This window comes from Ochotona princeps, chromosome 2, assembly GCF_030435755.1.
Source record: "Ochotona princeps isolate mOchPri1 chromosome 2, mOchPri1.hap1, whole genome shotgun sequence".
Taxonomy (NCBI): Eukaryota; Metazoa; Chordata; class Mammalia; order Lagomorpha; family Ochotonidae; genus Ochotona; species Ochotona princeps.
Genome location: NC_080833.1, coordinates 16,912,116 through 16,933,676, shown reverse-complemented (window position 1 = coordinate 16,933,676; position 21,561 = coordinate 16,912,116). Strand labels below are relative to the sequence as shown.

The 21,561-nt window shown below is 52.1% G+C and overlaps 1 protein-coding gene across 1 annotated transcript; it reads left to right on the top strand.

Annotated features, from left to right (window-relative positions):
- The first annotated feature begins 1,275 nt into the window (after positions 1 to 1,275).
- On the top strand, positions 1,276 to 20,454 carry IFNLR1 (interferon lambda receptor 1). The gene is made up of 7 exons (XM_058661030.1): positions 1,276 to 1,374; positions 6,222 to 6,412; positions 12,897 to 13,075; positions 14,199 to 14,341; positions 17,179 to 17,338; positions 18,061 to 18,191; positions 18,890 to 20,454. The coding sequence occupies exons 1-7, from the start codon at positions 1,276 to 1,278 to the stop codon at positions 19,760 to 19,762; spliced, it is 1,776 nt and encodes a 591-aa protein (XP_058517013.1). The 3' UTR covers positions 19,763 to 20,454.
- Positions 20,455 to 21,561: the final 1,107 nt, after the last annotated feature.

Here is a 21,561-nt window from a genome sequence, read left to right as displayed (position 1 = left end):
ATACTGTGAGAGCGCTGGCTGACAGTACTGCCTGAGGCTGCTGGGAAACTGGCCTACAGCGCTCCACTTAGCACTGCTGACCACCCCAAGGGAACCCTAAATGGAACCTAAGTGAGTTTGCTCCTGGGCAAGCAGAAGTCAAAGTTTTCCCCTGGAAGTGATTGTTACACAGTCATTTTTGTTTTTTTGCAGATCAGAAGCCGTGGGGATCAGCTCTCCTAACTGCAGCTGTCTGAGCAAAGGAAAGCAAACACACCTTATTTTGGGTGAAGAATGAACATGTAGGAGGGAGCTTTTGGTGGCCAGCATTGTGGCATAGTGAGCACAGTTGCCATCTGCAGCGCCAGCATTCCATATGGGCTCTGGTTCAAGTCCTGGCTGTTCTACTTCTGATTCAACTCCCTGCTAATGCAACTGAGACAGCAGCGGAGGATGGCCTAAGTTCTCAGGCCGCTTTACCCATTGGGAGAGACCCAGAGGAAGCTCCTGATCGCTGGCTTCCACATAGACCTAGATCCAGCCATTTGGGGAGTGAACCAGCCAAAGGAAGATCTCTCCCCCGCCCTGCCCCCCAACTCTTTCAAATAAATAAACTTTTTAAGCAGAACCTTTTGTCAAGCAGGTGCAGATCTTAAATGCTGTCATGTGTATCGTGTGTTTGGCTGAAATTCTTTCTGGTACAGAAATCTTAGCGATGACGCTAAGTGAAGAGCAGTTTTGCACACTCTGGGACCATGCATGCAGGCATAGCTCCCTTGGCAATGCTCCATCCTCCTGCCAAGTACACCTGGAAGGCAGGGGAGTAGAAGCGCTGAAATACCTGGGTCCCTGGCCCCTACCTGGGTCCCTGGCCCCAGGCTCCTGGCTGCAGATCGGCTGAGGGGTCCGGCAACTGGAGAGACAACTAGGAAATGGGTACTCTTTCTCTGACTTTGTTTTTCAAAGTAAATCAACACTTGGTTGATTAGCTTGAAACTGAGTAGAAATGAGTCATGATAAAGGCTGGTGAGCGGCAGGGCATTAGCCAGACACCCCTGGGTCTTGAGTGACAGTCGCTGGCCTTAGGTCTTCCTACACGTGGTTCCTCCGCCCCCTGAGAGGAAACCAAACAAAGTGCACCGGGGCGGGGACAGTGACCGGGAGATCCCCGGGTAGGTCCTAGGTGACCCCGAGGCAACTCGGCTTCCCATTGGCTGCCGCCTGAGTCACTAGCTCGCCTAAGTGCAGGAGACCGGAGACCGGACGCGCGCTGGCGGGCGGCCGGACCGTGCTGACATGACTGGGGCCGGCTGGTGGGCCTCCCTACTGCTGTGCCTGCTGCATGCCGCTCCAGGTAAGAGCCGGGAGACGCCGGAGCACTCGGAAGGGGCCGGGGTCAGTGAGCTCTCTGCCCTCCGCCGCGGAGTGCCGCTTCCTAGGGGTGGGGGGAACAAATCCAGGTTCCACGCGCCCGTCCAGCTCCGGATGACCTGGGGAAAGGGATGCCTTAGGAAGCGGCAGAATCGGCGGGGATTGTGCAGGTTGCTCACAGAGCCTTGTTCCCTGCCAGGGCACCGGCTTTCGGGAAAGTGGGACGGGCGTGTCCGGTCCTCGACCCAGGTCTCCTCACCTTCATCAGGGCTGTCTGTAGCTTCATCTGAGTCTGGCGGGTGGGGAGTCTGATCTGGCTCTAACCAGCGTTGCTGTCAGAGCCCTGTTGGTTTTTAAAAGGAGACCGAATACAGGATCCTCCCCTCCAAGCACCCAACCCCCAGCCCCGCCGCCGGGCACTTTCACATTTCCGTGGAAGACAGAATAGAAAGGTAAGTTTCTTCTGATGCAAAAAATTGATAGCTACACCTGCATAACTTTTTCATAATATGTGTAGTTTTTCCAATTTAAGATTTACTTAAAGGCGGAGTTAGATAAAGGGTGACACCACACAGGCACACACACGCACTCACACACACATACACACACACACACACACACTCACACACCCCTTTCTGTTTGCTGCTTCATTCCCCAAAAGGCCCCAACAGTGGGGACCAGGCGCCAAGAACCCCACCCACGTGGATGGGTGCTGGGGCCCAAACACTTGGACCATTTCCCTCTGCCCACACTTCCCAGGTGCATTAGCAGCAAATCAGGTTGAAAGCCCTACAGCTGGGAATGGAGCCAGTGCCCACATGGGTGCCAGTGTGGTAGGTTGGCAGCTTAACAGTTTAACTTGTACCACAACCCTGGCCCTGTGTTTATCTTCTACGAACTTTGAGACCCTTTGTACATGTGGATTTCAAAATGTTTTGCATTAAAATGTTCTTGCCTTGTAATTCCATTTTCCACCAGCTTTTGCAAGTACCTAGTGTCTTCAGAGAGGAGCCAAGCTCCAAATTCTTAGCTTTGCACCAGCTCATTCACCCAGGAAAAGTTTCCCGAGCTGCCCCTGGGGGTATCCTCCTGACCCTAAGCTTGCGGAGGCCTTCTTGGAAATCAGGGTTAGCTGAGCAGCTTCTTGGGCACCTGCTTGCTAAAGCTTTGCAGCCTATCTGTCCAAGTCACACTTCCGTTTGCAGTGAGGATGCAGTGATAAAGGAATTACCCGGGAAGAACAGCAGGGATGAGACACAGCACAGAGAGGCTGGAGTGAGCCAGGTGGGTGGCAGGAGCAAGGCCAGTCCTGCTCACCATTGCAGCAGTGTCCAACACAATACAAACCCTGGGGGTGACTTCTAGGGTGGAATGCAGCCAAATTCAGGTTCAAATCCCAACTCCCACTGGAGCTCTGGTTCTGTGGCCCCAGGCAATTTATTTAACGTTTGTTTCTGAATGTCTCTTGTCCTGGAAGGGGAATTGGTAACAGCCACCCTTCAGGATGTCATGCTCTCTGGCCTCTGGCCCGTTGCCTGCTAAGCTGGGAAGGATCCAGAAGTGCCCCGCCCCCCTTCCCTGCCCTGAAGTAGAGGACATGGGAAAAGGTAGGGCAGGGGCTTGCCACTGGGTGTAGAAGGTCAAGGGGTGATAGGCTAGACTGAGGAGCCAAGAAGTGGCAAGCTCTCAGTAGAACTGGGCCCTCCTGCCCTCTCCAGGGCTGTCTGTAACCTGGGTGGGATTTCCATCCTGGCCCACAGGATGCTTTGGGAATCCCTGAAGGCAGGGATGGAGGAGCCAGATGCCTTTCTGAAAGCTCTAGTATGCAGAAATCAGCAGATGGGGAAGAACATAGCTGGCCAGGCCCCCTGTGAACCTAGAGCAGAAAGTATATTCTAGAGCTTGGCTGGGCCTAGATATGAAGGCCTACTCTGTGAGACATTAATTGGGAGGGCCTGGGCCTCCCCTATGATGGGGCAGTCTTGGTACCCTTTACTTTTGCCTCCAAATGGTTTGGTGAAAACTGATTAAGCACAGACCCGGGTTTAGCTCAGAGTCTGGCTCAAAGTTAGCATCTACTAAACATTGACTACTACTGTCACCATCATCATCATCACCACCACTACCACCACCTCTCAGAGGCGTCAAGGATGAATCAGGAAGGCGTGACATTTGATTCAAATCTATCCGTCAATGAGCTCCAGGCAGTAAAGGTCACCAGGTTCAAAGACATTCACAAGTACAGTAGTGATCTGGGGACAGCAAGAGGGTTGGCCGCAGCCCAGGAGCCCTAGGGGAAGCTGTCCCATGGGGAATCTGTCAGGGAGGAACTGACCCGATGACCTGGCCAGGCCACACGGGCGTCCACAAGGAGCGTGGACTTTATTCAGAGGGACATGGCTTTGGAGAGTGGAGTAATCGGGTTTGTGCTGGAGGAGACGAGAGCAGTGGGAAGAGGAGACTCCTAGAGGTGGTCAGAGGGTAAGCAAAGCTGTCATGGGGACAGCGACATCAAAGGACTGTGACTAAAGCCAGGAGGGAGCCAGCTCTGGATCCAGGGGAAAGCTGCTTCTGCCCAAGCCCACGTGCACAGGCACCTGTAGGGAGCATGGCTTCATGTTAACCTTGCTGCTGCGTGCAGGGTGGCACAAGGTGTTTGGGGATCTCCCTGCTGCGTTGGGGTTCCAGCGCCAGAGGGAAGGGAAGTTGAGCAGGGACTTTCCTGTGCCCTTCACAGGAACTGTGCGTGCACTTACCTGAACTGTCACCAGGGGCCCCTCACACAGGAAACTTGATTTTTAAAACAAGATGGCTGTTGGGCCCAGCGGCGTAGCCTAGCGGCTAAAGTCCTCGCCTTGATTGCCCCGGGATCCCATATGGGAGCCGGTTCTAATCCCGGCAGCTCCACTTCCCATCCAGCTCCCTGCTTGTGGCCTGAGAAAGCAGTCGAGGACGGCCCAAGGCTTTGGGACCCTGCACCCGCGTGGGAGACCTGGAAGAGGTTCCTGGTTCCCGACTTCGGATCGGCGCGCATGGGCCCGTTGCGGCTCACTTGGGGAGTGAATCATCAGACGGAAGATCTTCCTCTCTGTCTCTCCTTCTCTGTGTATATCTGACTTTGTAATTAAAATAAATAAATCTTTAAAAAAAAAAGATGGCTGTTGAAAATACAGAGCTATAGAGAGAGGAGAGGCATATAAAGAGAGATCTTGCATCTGCTGGTTCACTCCCCAGATAGCTGCTATGTTTGGAGCTGAACTGGTCTGAAACTAAGACCTTCATCTGGGCCTCCCACGTGTGTGACAGGAGCCCAAGGATTTGGGCCACCTACTGTTGCTTTCCCAGGTCACAAGCAGGGAGCTGGATTAGAAGTGGGTCTTGGGCCCGGCGGCGTGGCCTAGCAGCTAAAGTCCTCGCTTTGATTGCCCCGGGATCCCATATGGGCGCTGGTTCTAATCCCGGCAGCTCCACTTCCCATCCAGCTCCCTGCTTGTGGCCTGGGAAAGCAGTCGAGTCGAGGACGGCCCAAAGCTTTGGGACCCTGCATCCATGTGGGAGACCCGGAAGAGGTTCCTGGTTCCCGGCTTCAGATCAGCACGCCTCGGCCCGTTGAGGCTCACTTGGGGAGTGAATCATCGGACGGAAGATCTTCCTCTCTGTCTCTCCTCCTCTGTGTATATCTGACTTTGCAATAAAAATAAATTAATTAAAAAAAAAAGTGGGTCTTGAACTGGTGTCCCTGTGGGATGCCAGTGCCACAGGCAGAGGCTTAGTCTGGTACACCACCCCATCTGCTCCTGGAAACTTGCTTTTACTGACAGGTACCTTTGTGGCTGTACTCTTGTTTGTCCAGTTTGCCTGGATGATACTGGGGCTTCTCCCTGGGGTCCCTAGGAAAGTCCAGGCTGCTGCAGCCCCCAGTTCTTAAGGTGCACGGCATGAATTCAGTACCCCCCACATCTTCTGTTTAGAAGAATAGATCCTGGTCTGGTAAGGGGCAACAGGTCAGGAGAGCAGTGCATATCTCTGAGTTCCATGAGGCCGGAAGGGAGAGTCAGGGCTGCCAGTAGTGTACGGAGGGAGTGGGGAGGGTGGAGGTCACCTTAGGTTGGCAGGCAAATGCCTGCATGGTGGGGAACCTATCTGCTAGGCAGGAGAGAACTCCCCAAGCTGAGATCTCCAACCCCCAACTTAGCACTCTACTTTTTCATTTTATTTAAGCTTTTGTTTCCCTTGCATTTGAAAGGCAAGGAGACATACTGTATCTTCATTCCTCAAGTACCTGTGACAGCCAAGGTTAGAACAGAACAAAGCCCAGAGCCAGGAGCTCCATCTGGGTCTCCTCCATGGGTGGCAGAAACTCAGTCACTTGAGCCATCACCTGCTGCCTGCCCAGGTGCAGTAACAGTAACAGGGAGCTGGAATCAGTATCAGAGCAGGGATTCAAACCAGAGCGTGAGCTGCAGGTGTCCCAGAGGCTGATTAACCACTGAGCTAATTGCCTTCCCCAGGAGCTGTACTCCTAGTGCCTCCTGTGGCACAAGATTGGGATGGGAAGACCAGTTAGGAAGCCCTTGGGGCAAGGAAGTACCGTAGCATTTGCTCATTCACTCACCTAGGAGTGCCTGGGCCCCTGCTGTGTCAGAAGCACCTGAGCCCCTGCTGTGTGCCAGGCTGCTGGTGCCCCTGGGCATTCTGCCACAACCCTCAGGTGTCAGGGTGGTGGCAGCTTCCTCTCCTGGCACAAATGGGACCCTGGGGCCTGGGGAGGGGAGGGAGCTACAGGTGCAGCCCAGGTGCAGCTGGCTTCTGGTTCTGGGGTCCTCAGACTCCTCGGCAAGCTTGTGCTGCCCTGCACTGTTCAGTAGTAGAAGGGCCCGAGCCAAGGCGGTCCAGGAACTCCAGGCTCCACATTCTTTCTTTCCCCTACAGGGAGGCCCCGTCTGGCCCCTCCCCAGAACGTGTCGCTGGTCTCCTATAACTTCACCATGGACCTGACGTGGCTCCCAGGGCCTGGCAACCCCCCGAATGTGACCTACTTTGTAGGCTATCGAAGGTACAGGTGTGTTCTGCGCTGATGCAGAGAAGCGGGTGGGGCTGTTTCTGGGGTGGTCCACATGGGATGGTTCTCTGGGCTCCCCCACCTCCACCACCAGCAGATGACACAGCAGTTGTTTGGAGAGGGGCTTTGGATAAAAGTCTGTATAGGTAGGAATGCTGGGAACAGGAGTGGGGCCTGGGTGGAGGTATGAGGGCCCAGGGTTGCATTCTGAATGCCCTGGGTTGGGGGTTGGAGTTGTTGCTGCTGATCTGTGAGGACAAATGGGTGGCCAGGGGGCTGTCCCCATCTCCTGGGGATCCCAGGGACTTGGGCGTGGCCAGATGCTCAATTGTCCCCACAAATTTGCACAGAGCTGGGAATCCCCAATATGGGATTCCCCAGACAATCATGGCTAGCCTTGCTGGGAGGGAAGCAGCTTTGCCACCATTGGGCAAAGATGGCGGGGGGGTCACTTGAAAGTCATTGGCAAGAGAGAATGCTGGAACCAGGTGCTTCGCCGATTCAGCTGTGCCTGCTGAGGAGGGGAAGGCAGGAGGGGCAGGACTGCCATGTGCTGAGGCCTCACCCAGGGAAGGTCACAGGCAGGCACTGCTTTTCCTGTTGTTAGAGGTAAGATGGTGCTGTGACAGGTGCAGGGACTCAGCCGAGGGGCCAGAAGAGGAGCCGAGTCAGCCTGATCCCTGAGCTCTCCCGGTTCATCCTGGCCCTAAATGGAATGAAAAAGCAGGCGTATTTTTGATGCAACCTCTTTTGAAATCCATGATAAACATTTTTCACAAACTTCTTGCAGATGCTTTGTATTTGGGTCAAAGTCACAGGGCGAGCTGGGAGTCTTGTGGCTGGACTAAGTTAAGGCAGTGATCTCTTCTTGTGCCTAAACAACTGCAGAATAGTGATACTCAGCTTTTGTTGTTTTGTTTATGTTACCTTTTCACTAAGGCTTTTATTTTATTTTATTTTATTTTATTTTATTTTATTTTATTTTATTTTATTTTATTTTATTTTCATTTTATTTGAAAGCCAGAGAGGGAGAGAAAGAGATCTTCCATTTGCCGGTTTACTCCCCAAAAGACCCACATGAGCCAGGGTTGGGCCAGGCTGAAACTGGGAGCCCAGAACCCAGTCTGGGTTTCCCACGTAGGAATCAAGGACCCAAGCACTTGAATGGCCACCTGCCACCTCCCAAGGTGCCCGTTAGCAGGAAGCTGGACAGGAAGCAGCTCACCAGGCATTTGGATATATCAGATGTCCATGTCTAAGCAACAGTTTAGCCCTGGAGCAGAGTACCTGCCCCAAAGTAGCAATATCCTGAAGACATTGTTATTCATTTCTTAGTGGGGATCATTTTGTAAAGAGGTACATCCCCACATCCAGCATCTGATGACCAGTGGTACTCTTCAAATAAGCAAGACAGGATAAATGCTTGTTTTTCTTTATTCATTATCAAGATAAATGAACTGGTTCTGTCATCTGCTGAAGGGGACATGTGAATTTTTTTTATTCCTAATGTTTTATAAATGAGTGCAAGTGTTAAAGCACATCTGATGGCTTTAATCCATTTTAACTGTCTCACTCACTGCAGTGGGCTGTGTCACTCTTGGCTAGTGAAAGTCTCTTCAAGTTCACTCCTGTGTCCTTTCACCCTGATCCTAGTGGGATATGCTAGGTTTTAGGATTTGGGGGACTCGGAGAAGGTGGGGAGATGGGCCAGTTAAGGCAGAAAAGATTTTTACTGTGTAAAGGACAACATGGTGGAGGGGAAAGTCAGGTTGCATTCCACTCAGGCAGTGGGCTTCCATATGTTGCTTCTTGGGAGGAGCCATGGGGAGCTGCAGGATGCCACATCACCTGTGACAAGGGGAGCCTGAACGTGCTAGAAGTCCCATTGTCAGTTGCTCATCCAAGGCAGTGAGTGACCTGCAGAATCCGCTCTGTGAGAGGTGCCCATGAAGTTAGGCCAGGCCGGTGGAATGACTGGTGCTGGGACTGGCCGTCTGTGCCCCGACAGCCTCACAGACAGCTCAGTCTTTGGTGTCTTCCCCACTGTCCACCCAAGTTCATCTTGTAGTGTCCCCCCAAAGCCTGCGGGCAGGCGGTCTGAAAGTCAGTACTCTGTGTGCTAGCCACACTGACCAAGGGTGACTTGTAAGTGCAGCATGTAGGCATACATAAGTGTGTATTTTTATGATGAAATAACTAAAGGGTCCACCCTAACGCTTCCAATCACAATTCAGTTTCTTGGGTTTCCTCCTCAGCCTCTTTCCTCCACACCGAGAACCTTTGCGCTCAAGGACACAGAAGACGATGACATGCGAATGACTCAGAGCTACTTGTTACTCGCTTGCTTGGACCTAAATATACCTAATGACATCATCTGGTTTACAAGCTCTTTTTTTCCCTGAGGGTTGCATCTTTTACTTCAAAATGCAGCAAATTCGGTGCTGGCATTGAGGCATAGCTGGCTAGTGTCCCAACTGCTCCACTTCCAATCCAGCTTCCTGCTAATGTGCCTGAGAAAGCAGCCAAAGATGGCCCAAGTTATCTTTGATAACAGAATAATGCAGCCCTGGCCATTGCTGCCATTTGGAGAGTGAACCAAATGGGTGGGAAATATCTCTCTCTCTAATATCTCTCTCTCGTTCTCCTGTCTGTTGCTCTGTCTCTCTGTCTCTCTTTCTGGTGTGTGTATGTGTGACTATGCCTTTCAAATAAGTAAATAAATGATCTTTAAAAATACCATACATTCACCAAGCTATGTGTTACATAGCCGGGTCAAATATTCTGAATTGGTTATTTTACTATTTTGGCTTTTATTTGACAGAAGTAGGTAGAGCTTCCGTCCACTGGCTCTACTCCCAAATACCCACAACAATCAGGCGTGAGCCAGCCCAAAGCAAGGAGCCAGGAACTCAGCCCAGGGCTCTCATGTGTGTGCCAGGAACCCAAGTACCCATAGCCATCACCACTGCCCCCAGGGTCTGCATCAGCAAGAAACTGGAGTCAGCAGCCAGCTCCAGTTACAGAACCCATGCAGGATATAGGTGTCTTAAAAAAAATAAATTAAAAAAACACCTTTATTTTTTATTTGCGTCAGCTGTTCATTGTTGGTCCTCTTCAATTGGGGCACAAAGAAGATTAATTTTACCCCTCCTGTATTAGAAGTTGATTGCTTTGTATTGATAGTAGTACTTCCTTGTGTGCCTGTAGTATCATTTGTTTACCATTGTTTTCTATTAAAAGATGTTTGGGTTGTTTCCAATGTGAGTCTGCTAAGGATGTCATACTAAGTTCTACAAAATTCATCTCCTTCTCCTGTACGAAACACACAAACCCTGAACTCAACAGCCTCAAGTGTGGTAACTCAAGTCAACATCTAAGTCCAAAGTTTCACCTAAACATAATCAGGTAGGAGTGTGACTCGAGGGCTGATTCACCCTGAAGCAAAATTCCTCTCCACCTAGGAACCTGTGAAAGCTGACAAGTTATTTGCTTCTAAAACTAAAATGCTGGGACAGGTATAAGACAGATAATCATGGCACAGAAGGAAAATAGAGAAGAAAAGAATGGCAAATCTCAAACAAATCTGGAATCTGGCAGAGCAAAACCTGTTTAGGCTCAAGAATAACCCTCTGGGGCTCGAAGTTCTGCCGTCCGAGCCCACCATCCTGGCATCCTAACACCTTTGCCCTGGAATGGAAAACCCACCCTGGGGTCCTGGGTGGAGCTAGCCTGGCATGCAGACCAGTGAGGAAACATCTCAGCCCTTACACGGAGGAGAGAAGCTTGTCACCCAGGCTACTGGCAGCAGTGAGAACCCTGCTGTTTTTATGATTCTCCTGCAGGCTGGCCTTCCCTGTCCTGAAGGCTGAGCAGTGTTGCCAGCCCACTAGCTCTGTGGCCCTCCTGCAGAATCCCATGTTTCTGATAGTCCGCCTCCACTTTCAGTCCAAGCTGGCAGTGACTCTGCCAGTTTGATCCCATCTCCACTTCGGATGCTGCTGAGATCCACATGATCTCTTTAGGAAATGATCCTCCAGCCACAGCGTGAGTCTGCTCTCCGGACCACCTGCTTGTCTTCTGCAATGCGGATCGGCTGAGAATTTTAAACAATTCCTTCGATGCATTTCTTCTTTGCATTTCACTCTTCAGCAGAAACCAGGCCACACCTTCTACACTTCTCTTAGGAAGCTCTCTGGTTCATCTCTTCTCACTCGTACTCTCCATAAAAAAACCAACACCATTCATCCAAGTTCTTTGCCACTTTATAACAAGATGTGCCTGTTTCCAGTGTCTACACCTGTTCTGCCTTTTCCCTGGGCCTACCAGGAATCATCTCTCCCATCTGTCCCTCCCCCCCATCTAGGTTTTGTCTAACAGGCATCTCCAAGCTTCTGGCTTCTGCCCATGATGCAGTTCCAAAGACACCCTCGCATTGTTATGCACTTGTAGCGTCAGCACCCACTTCTGAGCCCACAATGTGCACTCATTTGTGAGGGTTGCCATGACCAGGTACCCCAGGCTGTGTGACTGAAACAGCAGAAATTTACTTCTCATAGCTTGGGATTGCTAGTCCATAATTAAGGTATCAGTGGGATTGGGGCCTCGTTCTCCTAACCTAGTTTAGCCCCAATTACTGTCCTGGTTATAGTCACATCTAGGAGTGTTCAGTTCAGTCCATAGCAATGATAGTTGAAATAAAACTGCAATGAATCTCCATTCATGAACTTTTTAAATTTACTTTTGTTTTTAAAGATTTATTTATTTTAATTGGAAAGGCAGATTTTCAGAGAGGAGAGACAGAGAGAAAGATCTGCCATCCGCTGGTTCACTCCCCAATTAACCACAATGACCAGAGCTGAGCTGATCCACAGCCAGGAGCCAGAAACCTCCTCCGGATCTCCCACATGGGTGCAGGGTCCCCCAAGGTCTTGGGCCATCCTCTACTGCTTGCCCAGGCCACAAACAAGGAGTTGGATGAGAAGTGGAGCAGCTGGGACATGAACTGGTGCCCATATGGGATTCTGGTGCATGCAAAGCAAGGATTTAGCCACTGGGCTATTGCACCGGGCTATTTCCCACCATGTATGAATATTTATATGGACGTATGTTTTCAGTTCTTTTGGATAAAGATCTGGGAGTGGAACCTGGGAATTTTGATGCCTAGAAGTGTAACACTGCAGGAAACTGACTGTATGTTGTTCACAGTCCCACAGTGTGTGAGAAGTCCAGTTATTCCATGTGCTTGTCAACACGTGATATTGTTCATCATTTTAAAGCCACTCTTTTCTTTATAACACTTTATTAGAAAGTGTTCTTATCTATTTGAGAGGCAAGAAGATAGAGAGCTCACGTGTGCTGGTTGACTCCCCAGATGTCTGTAACAGTCATGACTGGGACAAGCCAGAGCCAGAGATTAGGAACTCAGTCCGGGTTCCTAGAAGCAAGGGCTCAATCAGCTGAGCCATCCTCGCTCCTCCAGGGTCTGCATGAGGAGGAAGCTGGAGTTAAGGATGGAGCTGACAATTGGATATGGAACATTCTAGAGAATCACTATCAGGTGCATTTCCCTATTGAATAACCACATAGAACATGTGCATGTTCTTATTAGACATTCATTTATCTTCCTTCAACCAGTAACTGTTGGAATATTTTTGTTAGGTAATTTGTGCTCCTAACATTGAGCTATCCAACTTCCCTATCTCTTGTGTATAAAGACCTTTGTGTATGTTTTGCGAAGACTTTTTTCAATGAGTGGTCTTTTTAATTTCTTCAGGCTATTTTTTTTTAAAGATTTATTTTATTTTTATTTCAAAGTCAGATATACTGAGAGGAGGAGAGCTAGAGAGGAAGTGGAGCTTCCGGGATTAGAACCAGCAGCCATATGGGATCAAGGCGAGCACCTTAGCCACTAGGCCACACTGCCAAGCTCAATTTCTTCAGGCTATTTTTAAGAGCAGAAGCTTTCAGATTGATAGGATCCAGTTTATTGGGTGTATTGGTGCCCTCCGCTCGAATCCTCTCTAATCCATATTTTGAAGCTCTAACTGCTAATTTACCATCCTGTTTTATCACTTCTGGACTCATCTTGCTGATGGATTAGTTGTCTCATTTCCCTCCCATTAGATAAGACTCCGCCCCCCCCCCAGGCCTTTATCTCTTCAACATTCAGTTGCCAATTGATCAACACCTAGAATAATGCCCACGGTGCAGAAAGCAGCTGGTCCATGAATACCTGAATGAAGGAACATGCAGTAGCAGTTGCCCTGGGTAGGAGGCCTACAATTGAGGAGTCCGTGGCCTGGGAAGGTCCCAGAGTTAGCGGGGAGCAGGCCAGGACTACTCACGGCTGTCTGGCTCCAGAACCTGAGTTCTTATTCTGTCTCAGCCAGTGGCTGCCTGGCTGGATCCTTGGGCTGAATGAGGGACAAGCAACCCATATTTTCTGAGATACTAAGCCTGACCCTCCACCTCCCCTGTTTGCCAGGTCTCTCTCCAGATGGTACAAAGTGAAGAGCTGTGCTGGAATCCGGGAGCTGGTATGTTCCATGATGTGTCTCGAGAACCAGGACCTGTTCAACAAGTTCGAGGGGCGAGTGCGGGCAGCTTCTGCCAGTGCCAAGTCCCCCTGGGCAGAATCCAAGCCCTTGGAATACATCAATGATGGTAGGTTTGTGGGGAAGGGGCTGAGTGGGTGGCTCTCCAACCAGAGACCTCACTCTGCAGAGTTGCTGTCCCAACCAACCACCCGCTCCCCACACCTCACCTCTAAGTAGAGGCAGTTATCTGGGGTGGCCACCCTGGGCCTGACACTGGATCTGGCCTTGGTGAGAAAAGGCCAGGCACCAGCAAAAATAGGCCATGTATGTAGCCTGACTTGGTTGTTTAGGGCATTGGGGTGGGTCTCAGGCAGTACCAGCCACTTAGCTTGTACCTACCCTTAGGCATGATTGTTATCTTCCCTTGAGTACCAACCACCTTGACCATGAACTACTTAAAGCACCTTAAATACTTATTCCTGCTTTTTTCCCCCAAGAACTAATTTTTTAAAAATTATTTGAAATATATGTAGAGACAAAATCAAGCTGTTGCTTCAAGCAGGAGGTACAGCATCAGCAAGAAGCTGATTTGAAGTGGAGTAGCCAGGACTCAAACCAGCACCCATATAAGACGCTGGCATTGCAGGTGGTAGCTTTATGCACTGTGCCACAAAACTGGTTCCAAGACAATTGTTTGTGAAAAATCTTGTTGTAAAAGTAGGAGGTACCATAGAAAATTTTTGGAAGAAAAAAAAGAAACTAGGACGAAGTTGGAAAATCATTATGTGTGTTAGCTTTCTCTTGGTGCCCCGTTCCTGCCCTGATAGGGGGACGCGGAGCGGGAGATGCCCAAAAGCCACCAGAGAACCAGGAGGTGCTGAGATTCTGAGGGATGCTGCTTGCCACCCCATGTGCTTGCTCATTTGGCACAGCGGCAGCAGCAGGGAACCGAGACAGATGGCAAGCGGACAGGCAAAGGGCACCCGGGGGGGGTGCAGGACAACATGTGGAGGGGCAGGCCAGTGGGGAGCTGAGCCAGTCTGAAAGCCACAGTTTCCCTGTCCGTAGGATGGGAGCAGCACAAAGTGCCCTGGAATGGCTGTGAGGTGCACACGGCGGGCGCTGGACCGAGACCAGCCTTGCTGTTCCTTCCTCGGGGACCTCCCTGGTCTGGGTGGGGACGGGGCGACAGCTGGGGGTGAAGAGGCCTGGCAGAGGGGTGTTCATGGGGTCTGTTCTGTATCCACCAGTGGAGCTGGCCCCGCCCACCCTGCAGTTAACGCAGAAGGAGGAGAGCCTGAAGGTCAATGCCACCTTCCAGCTGCCCCCCTGCCAATTTCCCCTGTCGCTGAAGTATGAGGTGGAATTCTGGAAGAAAGGCACCGGGAAAAAGGTGGGAAACTCCTTGCCCCCACCCCTGCCCAATGCCCGCCAGCACCTGTGCTTGGCACTCTCCCAGCCTGCTCCCTAACCACCGCTTCCAAGAAGCCTTCCCCACAGATGCCCTATGGCTGACTGTGTCCAGGACAACTGACCTGTGGCCCATCCCTGCCCACTCCACCAATGAGTCTGGTTCCACGCAGCCAGTGCACATCTTGGTGATAAAGGCAGCTCTAGAGCTCTAGCAACCCCCAGTGCAGCGTCCGTGCCATCACAATAGCCATGATATGGTATTGCCAAGGGAATATGACCCGAGAAATATCTGCACATGTTAAGGACAGATGCATCTTAAAAAATGATTTATTTGTTTATTTATTTGAAAGGCACAAATACAAAGAGAGAGATCTGCCATCCGCTTCACTCCTCAGATGGCTACACGGCTGGGGCTGGGCCAAGCTGTAGCCAGGAGCCAGAAGCTTCAGTCCTGGTCTTCTGTGTGGGTAGCATGGGCCCAAGCACTTGGGCCATTTTCCACCGCTTCCCAGAAACATTAACAGGGAGCTGAATCAGAAATGGAGCAGCCGGGGTACGAACGAGTGCCCGTATGAGTCCAGCACCGTAGGCAGCAGCTTAATGCGCTGGACCACAACGGCAGTCCCAGGACGGATGGTTTCTTCTGGTTATGTTCAGTCTGTGGCTGACTGACTCCATGATGCAGAGGCTGTAGCTCTGTCCATCCGGGACATTTTGACCTAATAATCGATTATTTTCCAATAAATCCTGGTGAGGCCATGGTGGGCTACAGAGAGTCTCCTTACCATAGCAGCAGCTTCATGACATAAAACACAGGGCAGCCAAGTCCTCAGAGATGACCATGCATACTGCCTTAGAGTGGATCCAAACCTGTGCGTGTGTGTGCTTAGTTACAGCAAGGATTGGCCAGCTCTTTGTGAAGGGCCACAGCAGAAGCTGTTTTTGGTGCTGTGGGCATGGGCTCTGTCCCAGTCACTCCACTCTGCAGGTGTAGCCCCAATGGAGCTGTGGGTGATGGACAAAGGAGCAGGCATCGCTGGCTTCTGGCAAACTACAAAATCAGGTAGTGGGCAAGACAGGGCCATGTCTCCTCCTGCCTGACTCCTGACCTTGTTCCTTCTTCCTTCCATTCAACCAGTAGTCACGTTCCCAGTCTCCCACGTAGTGAGAACCAAGGGACATAGGTTAGAATCCAGTGTGTGTCCTGCCTCCTAGCACCCCCCGAATATGGCAGACCAGCACCATCCAGTAAGATCATATGGGCCACAAACATGATTTGATTTGATTTTAAAGATATATTTATTTGAAAGTCATAATTATAGAAACAGAGCGTGAGACCAAGAACAGAATCTGCCATCCACCAGTTCACTCCGCGCACATCACTCGGTTCTGCCACGTGGTGGCAGGGGCCCAAGCACTTGGGCCAAATCCTGTTGCTTTTGCCAGGCCATTGGCAGGGAGTTGGATCAGATGTGCAGCAGCCAGGACTTGATCTGGCTCTCTGTGGGGTGCCGGCATTGCAGTCAGCTATTTTACTCACTGTGCCAAAATGCTGCCCCCCCCTATATAATTTTGTTTTGTTTTGAGTTGCTTTTTCACACTTATCTTTTGAAATTTTGTTTATTTTTGCATTTGAGATGGAGAAAGAACTAAGGGGGCTCCATTTACCAGTTCCCTCCCCAAATGCCCACAGGCAGCCCCAGGGGGCCAAAGCAGCATCCTGGAACTCAGTAAGATCTGCCTGAAGTGTTATGGGTACAGGGACTCTACCAGCAAGAGGCTGACAGAGAGCTGACCGCCAGAGCCATCATCTGCTGCTTTCCAAGGTGGCAGAGTCGAGATGCAAACCCAGGCTCTCCAGTATGGGATACAGGTACCCCAACTGGCAGCTTAACCACTGTTCCAGCTCCTGCTCCCACATAGGTCGTTCAAAAATGTCCCGTGTTAAAGGAAACAGGTGAATTGAACTTTCTTCTTTTTGAGATTTATTTATTTTTATTGGAAAGTCATATTTATAGAAAGGAGACACAGAAAGATCTTCCATCTGCTGGTTCACTCCTCAAGTGGCCCTAATGGTCAGAGCTGAGCTGGTCTGAAGCCCGGAGCAAGGAGCTTCTTCCGGATTTCCCACATGGGTACAGAGTCCCAAGGCTTTAGAGCATCCTCTACTGTTTTCTCAGACCACAAGCAGGGAGCTGGATGGGAAGTGAGAAGATGGAAAGTCGAGCCCCCGGGATATGAACCGGTGCCCATAGGGATCTCAGCACATACAAGGCGAGGACTTCAGCTACTAGGCTACTGTGCCGGACCCTGAATTGAACTTTCATAGCAGATTTTATTTCATCCAATGAAATGTCACCACTGAGGACCAGGAATTGCTCTGTCAATACAGATATAGCAAAATCTTCTACGGTTTTTCCACCTGTTTCCGAAGTCTACAGTGTATTTGGTACATAGAGCACATCTCCCCCAGGATCAGCCACTGTTTAAAGACTTCCATGGGCCAGGGACAGCTGTGTGACCTGCTGGACCTACAATGACTGGGTAGTCCTTGTCCCCAGGAGATGAGCCAGTCCTGTGTGGTAGAGGGTAGGACTGAGAAATTGGCTATAAGGACCAGCAGGCCCTGCAGGTGCACGTGGGAGTGGCCTGAGAGAAGCAGGCTCCTTATGAACCCCGCCCACCCCTGCTGTAGTGCCCAGAAGTCCTCTTTCAATCTTGGTGAAGCATCCAAGGGCACAAATGAAGGTGCTGGCTGCCCTGGCCCTGCAGGCTTCTACAATGGCTCTGCTCCTCAATGCTTCTTCCTCCCAACAGATCTCATTTCTAGACATACCCTATGGCCAGCCTGTCTGGATCCCCCTCCACCCTGCAGCCAGCGGACAGCATTGCCTGCACGCCAGAACCGTCTATACCCTGATTGTTTCCAAGTTCAGCAAGTACTCCAAGCCTACCTGCTTCTTCCTGGAGGCCACAGGTGGGTGCAAAGGGACCGCATGCCCCACCACCACCACCACCACCCCGGGCCTGTCCAGCTTCCTAGGAGGGAGTGAGCCAGCAGATGGAAGGGGTGTGTGTGTGTGTGTGTCCCACCTGCTCACTCACTCTGCCCTTCAAATAAATGAAAATAAAAGCACAAACTCATATACATATGAGTCTGGAGACAGACTCACCAAGATAAAAATCCAAACTACCTTGCTCTCTGTGTGTCTTTGGGCAGCTTACACAGTCTCTCTGAAGCTTGGTTTCCAGTTGGTAGGATGTGCTTATATATTTTCTTTTCCTTAAAAAAGAAAGACTCTTCCCTTTCAAGAAAAGGTATTAATTTGTTTTGTTTATTTGAAAGGCAAGAAGAGAGACAGTAATGCCCCATACACTAGCCCCCTCCCCCAAATGCCCACAACAACCAGGACTGGACAGGGCTAAGACTCCATCGGGGTCTCCCATGCTGGTAGCAGGGCCTAAGTGCTTGAGCCGTCACTGCTGCCTCCCAGGATGTGCGTCAGCAGGAGGCTGGCATGAGGAATGGAGCTGGGTCTGCAGCCTAGGCATTGCGCCATGGTGTTGGGGGAGGGATCCATGCCAGATGCCCACCGCAGATGGCACTGATACCCGTGAGGACCAGGAGGAGGGAGGCTGGGTATGTTCTTACGTGAGGCACATAAGCCACTGTTGTGCTTCTGATTTTTTCTTTCTTAGGCGCCAACCCAGCCTTCCTGGTGCTGCCATCCCTTCTACCACCACTGCTGGTCATTGCCACAGGGGGCATGATCTGGAAGAGTCTGGGGGGGAACCCCTGGTTTCAGCGGGCAAAGCTGCCACAGTCTCTGGTAAGGCAGAGAGAGGGGCCTGGCAAGATCAGAAGAATGGGACTTGTTCCACTGAGTGAGGCTTGGCGGAGTTGAGGCCTGGTAGCCACCCTGGGCTGGGGGCATTGAGGAAGAATTCTGAGTTTCCCTGCATGATGGCAGAGTAGCATCGGCAGTCTTCTTAGCCCCAGGACCCCAGGGGAAACGCTATTGTCTGATAGCCCCTGGCAGATCCATCCAGGGGGCTCTCTATGGTTTCACATCCATTCTGCCAGGGCACATGCCAGGGTGCACACATCAGGGCATTAGTGTCACCACCAGCCCTTACGTCCTTCAGCAACAGCCAAGGGAGCTGTGGAAAAAGACCCCAATGGGGTTAAGACACCATGTCTTGGACTCCTGGCTGCAACTTCCTGGGAATGCAGGCCCTTCCTGGGAGGCAGCAGATAGATGGCTCAAGGGAAAAAACACCAGCAACCCCCTGGGAGCCTCTTACCTGGGTGGGATGACCCGAGGTCCCTGTGTCCTCCACAGGATTCTGCCCCTGTTTTCCTCATAGCAACTTGCTTGTTAATGTCCCCCCCCGGGGGGGGGGGGCTTCCTGGATCACCTCAAGGAGGGACAACTCCATTCAAAATCCACGCATCAGGTCTCTGTCCAGAGTCCCAAATGCTGCCAGGGCCTGAAGCATCAGCTCCTTTCTCATTCCCCCACATCAGGTGTTTTCTGGACCCCAGTGTCTCATGGCCACCCTGCAGCCCAGTGTGCCCGAGTGCCTGGAGAGCCTGCTCCTCTGCCCCCAGGAGGAAGTGACCAGAAGGATCCGCCAGGCCCCTGCAGGGCAGGCCTCAGGCTCACTGCAGGCAGGGCCAGGGAAGCCCGGACCTGAGACCGAGGAGGCCCCAGAGGACTCGGAAAGCTCAGAGGAGGACGATGACGCCTGCTTCCAGCCGTACATCGGCGCTGCCCCATTCCTACGGCAGGAGCCCCAGACTACGGGCCCCCCTGAGGAGGAAGAGGAGGAGTCCGGGCTGGGTTCAGGGGAGACCTCCATGCCCCTGATCTCCAGCGAAGGCGCCTCTACTTACAACTCCTCGGGCAGAAGCTGGGCCAGCACTGCAGATTCTTTGCTCTGGGATGAGGCTGGCTCCTCTGGTTATTTGGTCAACAGGGACCTAGAGCCAGGAAGGACCAAGCATCAGAAGCCCCAGTCACCGGGGTCATCTCAGGCGAGTGTGGGCCCTTTGGCAGAATCCCCAGAGGACGGCCTCTGCTCCTGGGCCACCTGGGGCTCCCCACCACCTTTGCTGGGGTTGATCCCTGAGGAGCCCCCAGTTTCTCTTCGGACACTGATGTTCTGCTGGGACAGCAGCCCCGAGGAGGAGGAAGAGGAGGAAGAGGAGGAAGAGGAGGAAGAAGACAACAGAGAATCAGAAACCGAGATCAGCTGGGTGCCCGAGACCAGGGGCACAGGGCTAGGACACTACATGGCCAGGTCAGCTGGCCCCCAGCTTTCCACCAAACCTGGTGTTGCTCCTGGATTCGAGTTCACAGGGCCCCAGCAGGACCTCAACTCCTACATCCCTCGCTGAGGCAGCACAAGTTCTGGCAGCCCTTTGAGAAGCCCTCTGGACCCTACTCTGTGTGCAAGTCGGGGTCAGCAGGGAGACCCCAACCCATGACCCTGCAGGCCAAGCTTCATGAGGAGTGAGTGGAAGGGGTCATGGTCAGAGGTCAGGTAGGGATCAGATCGCCCTCTTTTTGTTCTTGTGGGACAGGGAGAAAGTCACCCCTGGATGGCACACACAGGTGAGGTCCAGCTGTGGCCAGTGAGGAGCTGGCCAGAGCTGGGACAGGTGCTCCCACCTGAAGCACACGGGGGGCATCAGGGCCAGCCCCCCAAACTCCCTCCATCCCACCTCAGCCTCCGGATGCAGTTGGCTGAGGGGGTCTGGCAGTCTGTCTTGGGAGCTCAGGCTGGCCTGAGTTGAATGTCAGGCTCCACCATTCGCCTTCCTTCTCTCTACCTCGCTTCCTCCCCAGAAACCACTGCCCACGGATGGCGAGTGATCAGGGAGTCCTTGGTGCTCTCTACGGTGGCTGGCAGGATCCCCCACCCAACCAGGCTCCAAGTAGGCCCCCACCTGTGACTTCCCATCTGTGACCCCCAAACTCAGAACCACCGGGAGCCATACCCCCTTGCAGTTTGTCCCCCTGCAACCTACGTCCTTTCTGCCAGCACACTGAGTTCTCAGAAGCCAGCATCCAGCCTGGAAGGATTGAGGGGAAGGGGTCCCCTTCCTCCTTCCCTGTCTTCCCAGCACCAGAAGCCCTGCTCCCCAGGACCAGGTGACCCATCTTCCCAGAGGCCCGGCCATACAGGTGGGGCTGGGCCCTGGCCTGCAACCTCAGATCCTGCCTCTGTCTACTGTGGTCATTCATATGTGCCTCTCCTACCTGCCTAGGAGAAACCAGTGTCTTCCTTGTGATGGCAGCAGGTGCTCTGTGAACCTGCACTCCACTGTGCATGGCTGCGCACCACTTGTTGTCACTTGCAGTATGCTTGTTTTGTGGCCGAGGATATGAACTGCCGTGCGCCTGTGGCTTGAGCCTGCCCATGTAAGCCTCCGACTTCCCTCTGCTTGTCTGTGTGTAAGGGATCATCGAAGCCGCCTTCCCCAGGGAGCCGTGCCAGCTGGGAGCCGACATAAGCGCGTGGCTTCCTACGAGCAGGAATTCTCAGACTGTGTTCCCCCAAGGCCTTGGGCTTCTGCTTGGGGGTGCCAGGGGAGCTCCAGGCCTGTGGGATCCCTTCCTGACATTAGCCAGACCAGCCTCCCTGTGGCTTGTATGCAATGGCCTTGGGCCTGAGGTTTGCGGCTGGGAGGGGCTTCCATTACTAAGTAGAAAGTAGGCAGAACTCAACAGTTTTCACAGCACATTTGTCTTATTTCAGATGAAGAGGTTCAGAGTAGCACAGGCGCCTGCCCCAGGTCGCTCAGCAAAGCTCTCTCTCTCTCACACTTGCTGCGTGCATCTCCACGGGGTGTGATCTTTGGCCTTGGCCCAGCTGGGCTAACCTCTGTGTCCGTGGCCCTATCACCAGAGTTTATAGATCTGAGCCAAAGGTCCCGGGGTAGCAGGAGGCTGTCGTCATCACGGGCCTGTGTGCACACACACACACCTCTGTGAAGATTTTTCCCTGCACCAAAGCTTGTTCAAAGTTTAGTTCCTGATGAAGCCTGAGCCGCCTTGTCATTGTGAATTTTGATCCCGTTAGGGTCCTGGTGTCAACAAGAACCCTTGCCAACATTTGGGAAGGGCATGAGAATCCTAGAATGAGTTGTCAGGTGTGGTGAGCACTTACCTGTTTACAAAACCATTCCAGATA

Coding starts and splice junctions, on each gene's coding strand:
- IFNLR1 (XM_058661030.1), top strand. CDS start 1,276: ATGACTGGGGCCGGCTGGTGGGCCTCCCTACTGCTGTGCCTGCTGCAT. Junction 14,342..17,178: donor AGAAAGGCACCGGGAAAAAG/GTGGGAAACTCC, acceptor TCCTCCCAACAG/ATCTCATTTCTAGACATACC. Junction 17,339..18,060: donor CTTCTTCCTGGAGGCCACAG/GTGGGTGCAAAG, acceptor TTTCTTTCTTAG/GCGCCAACCCAGCCTTCCTG.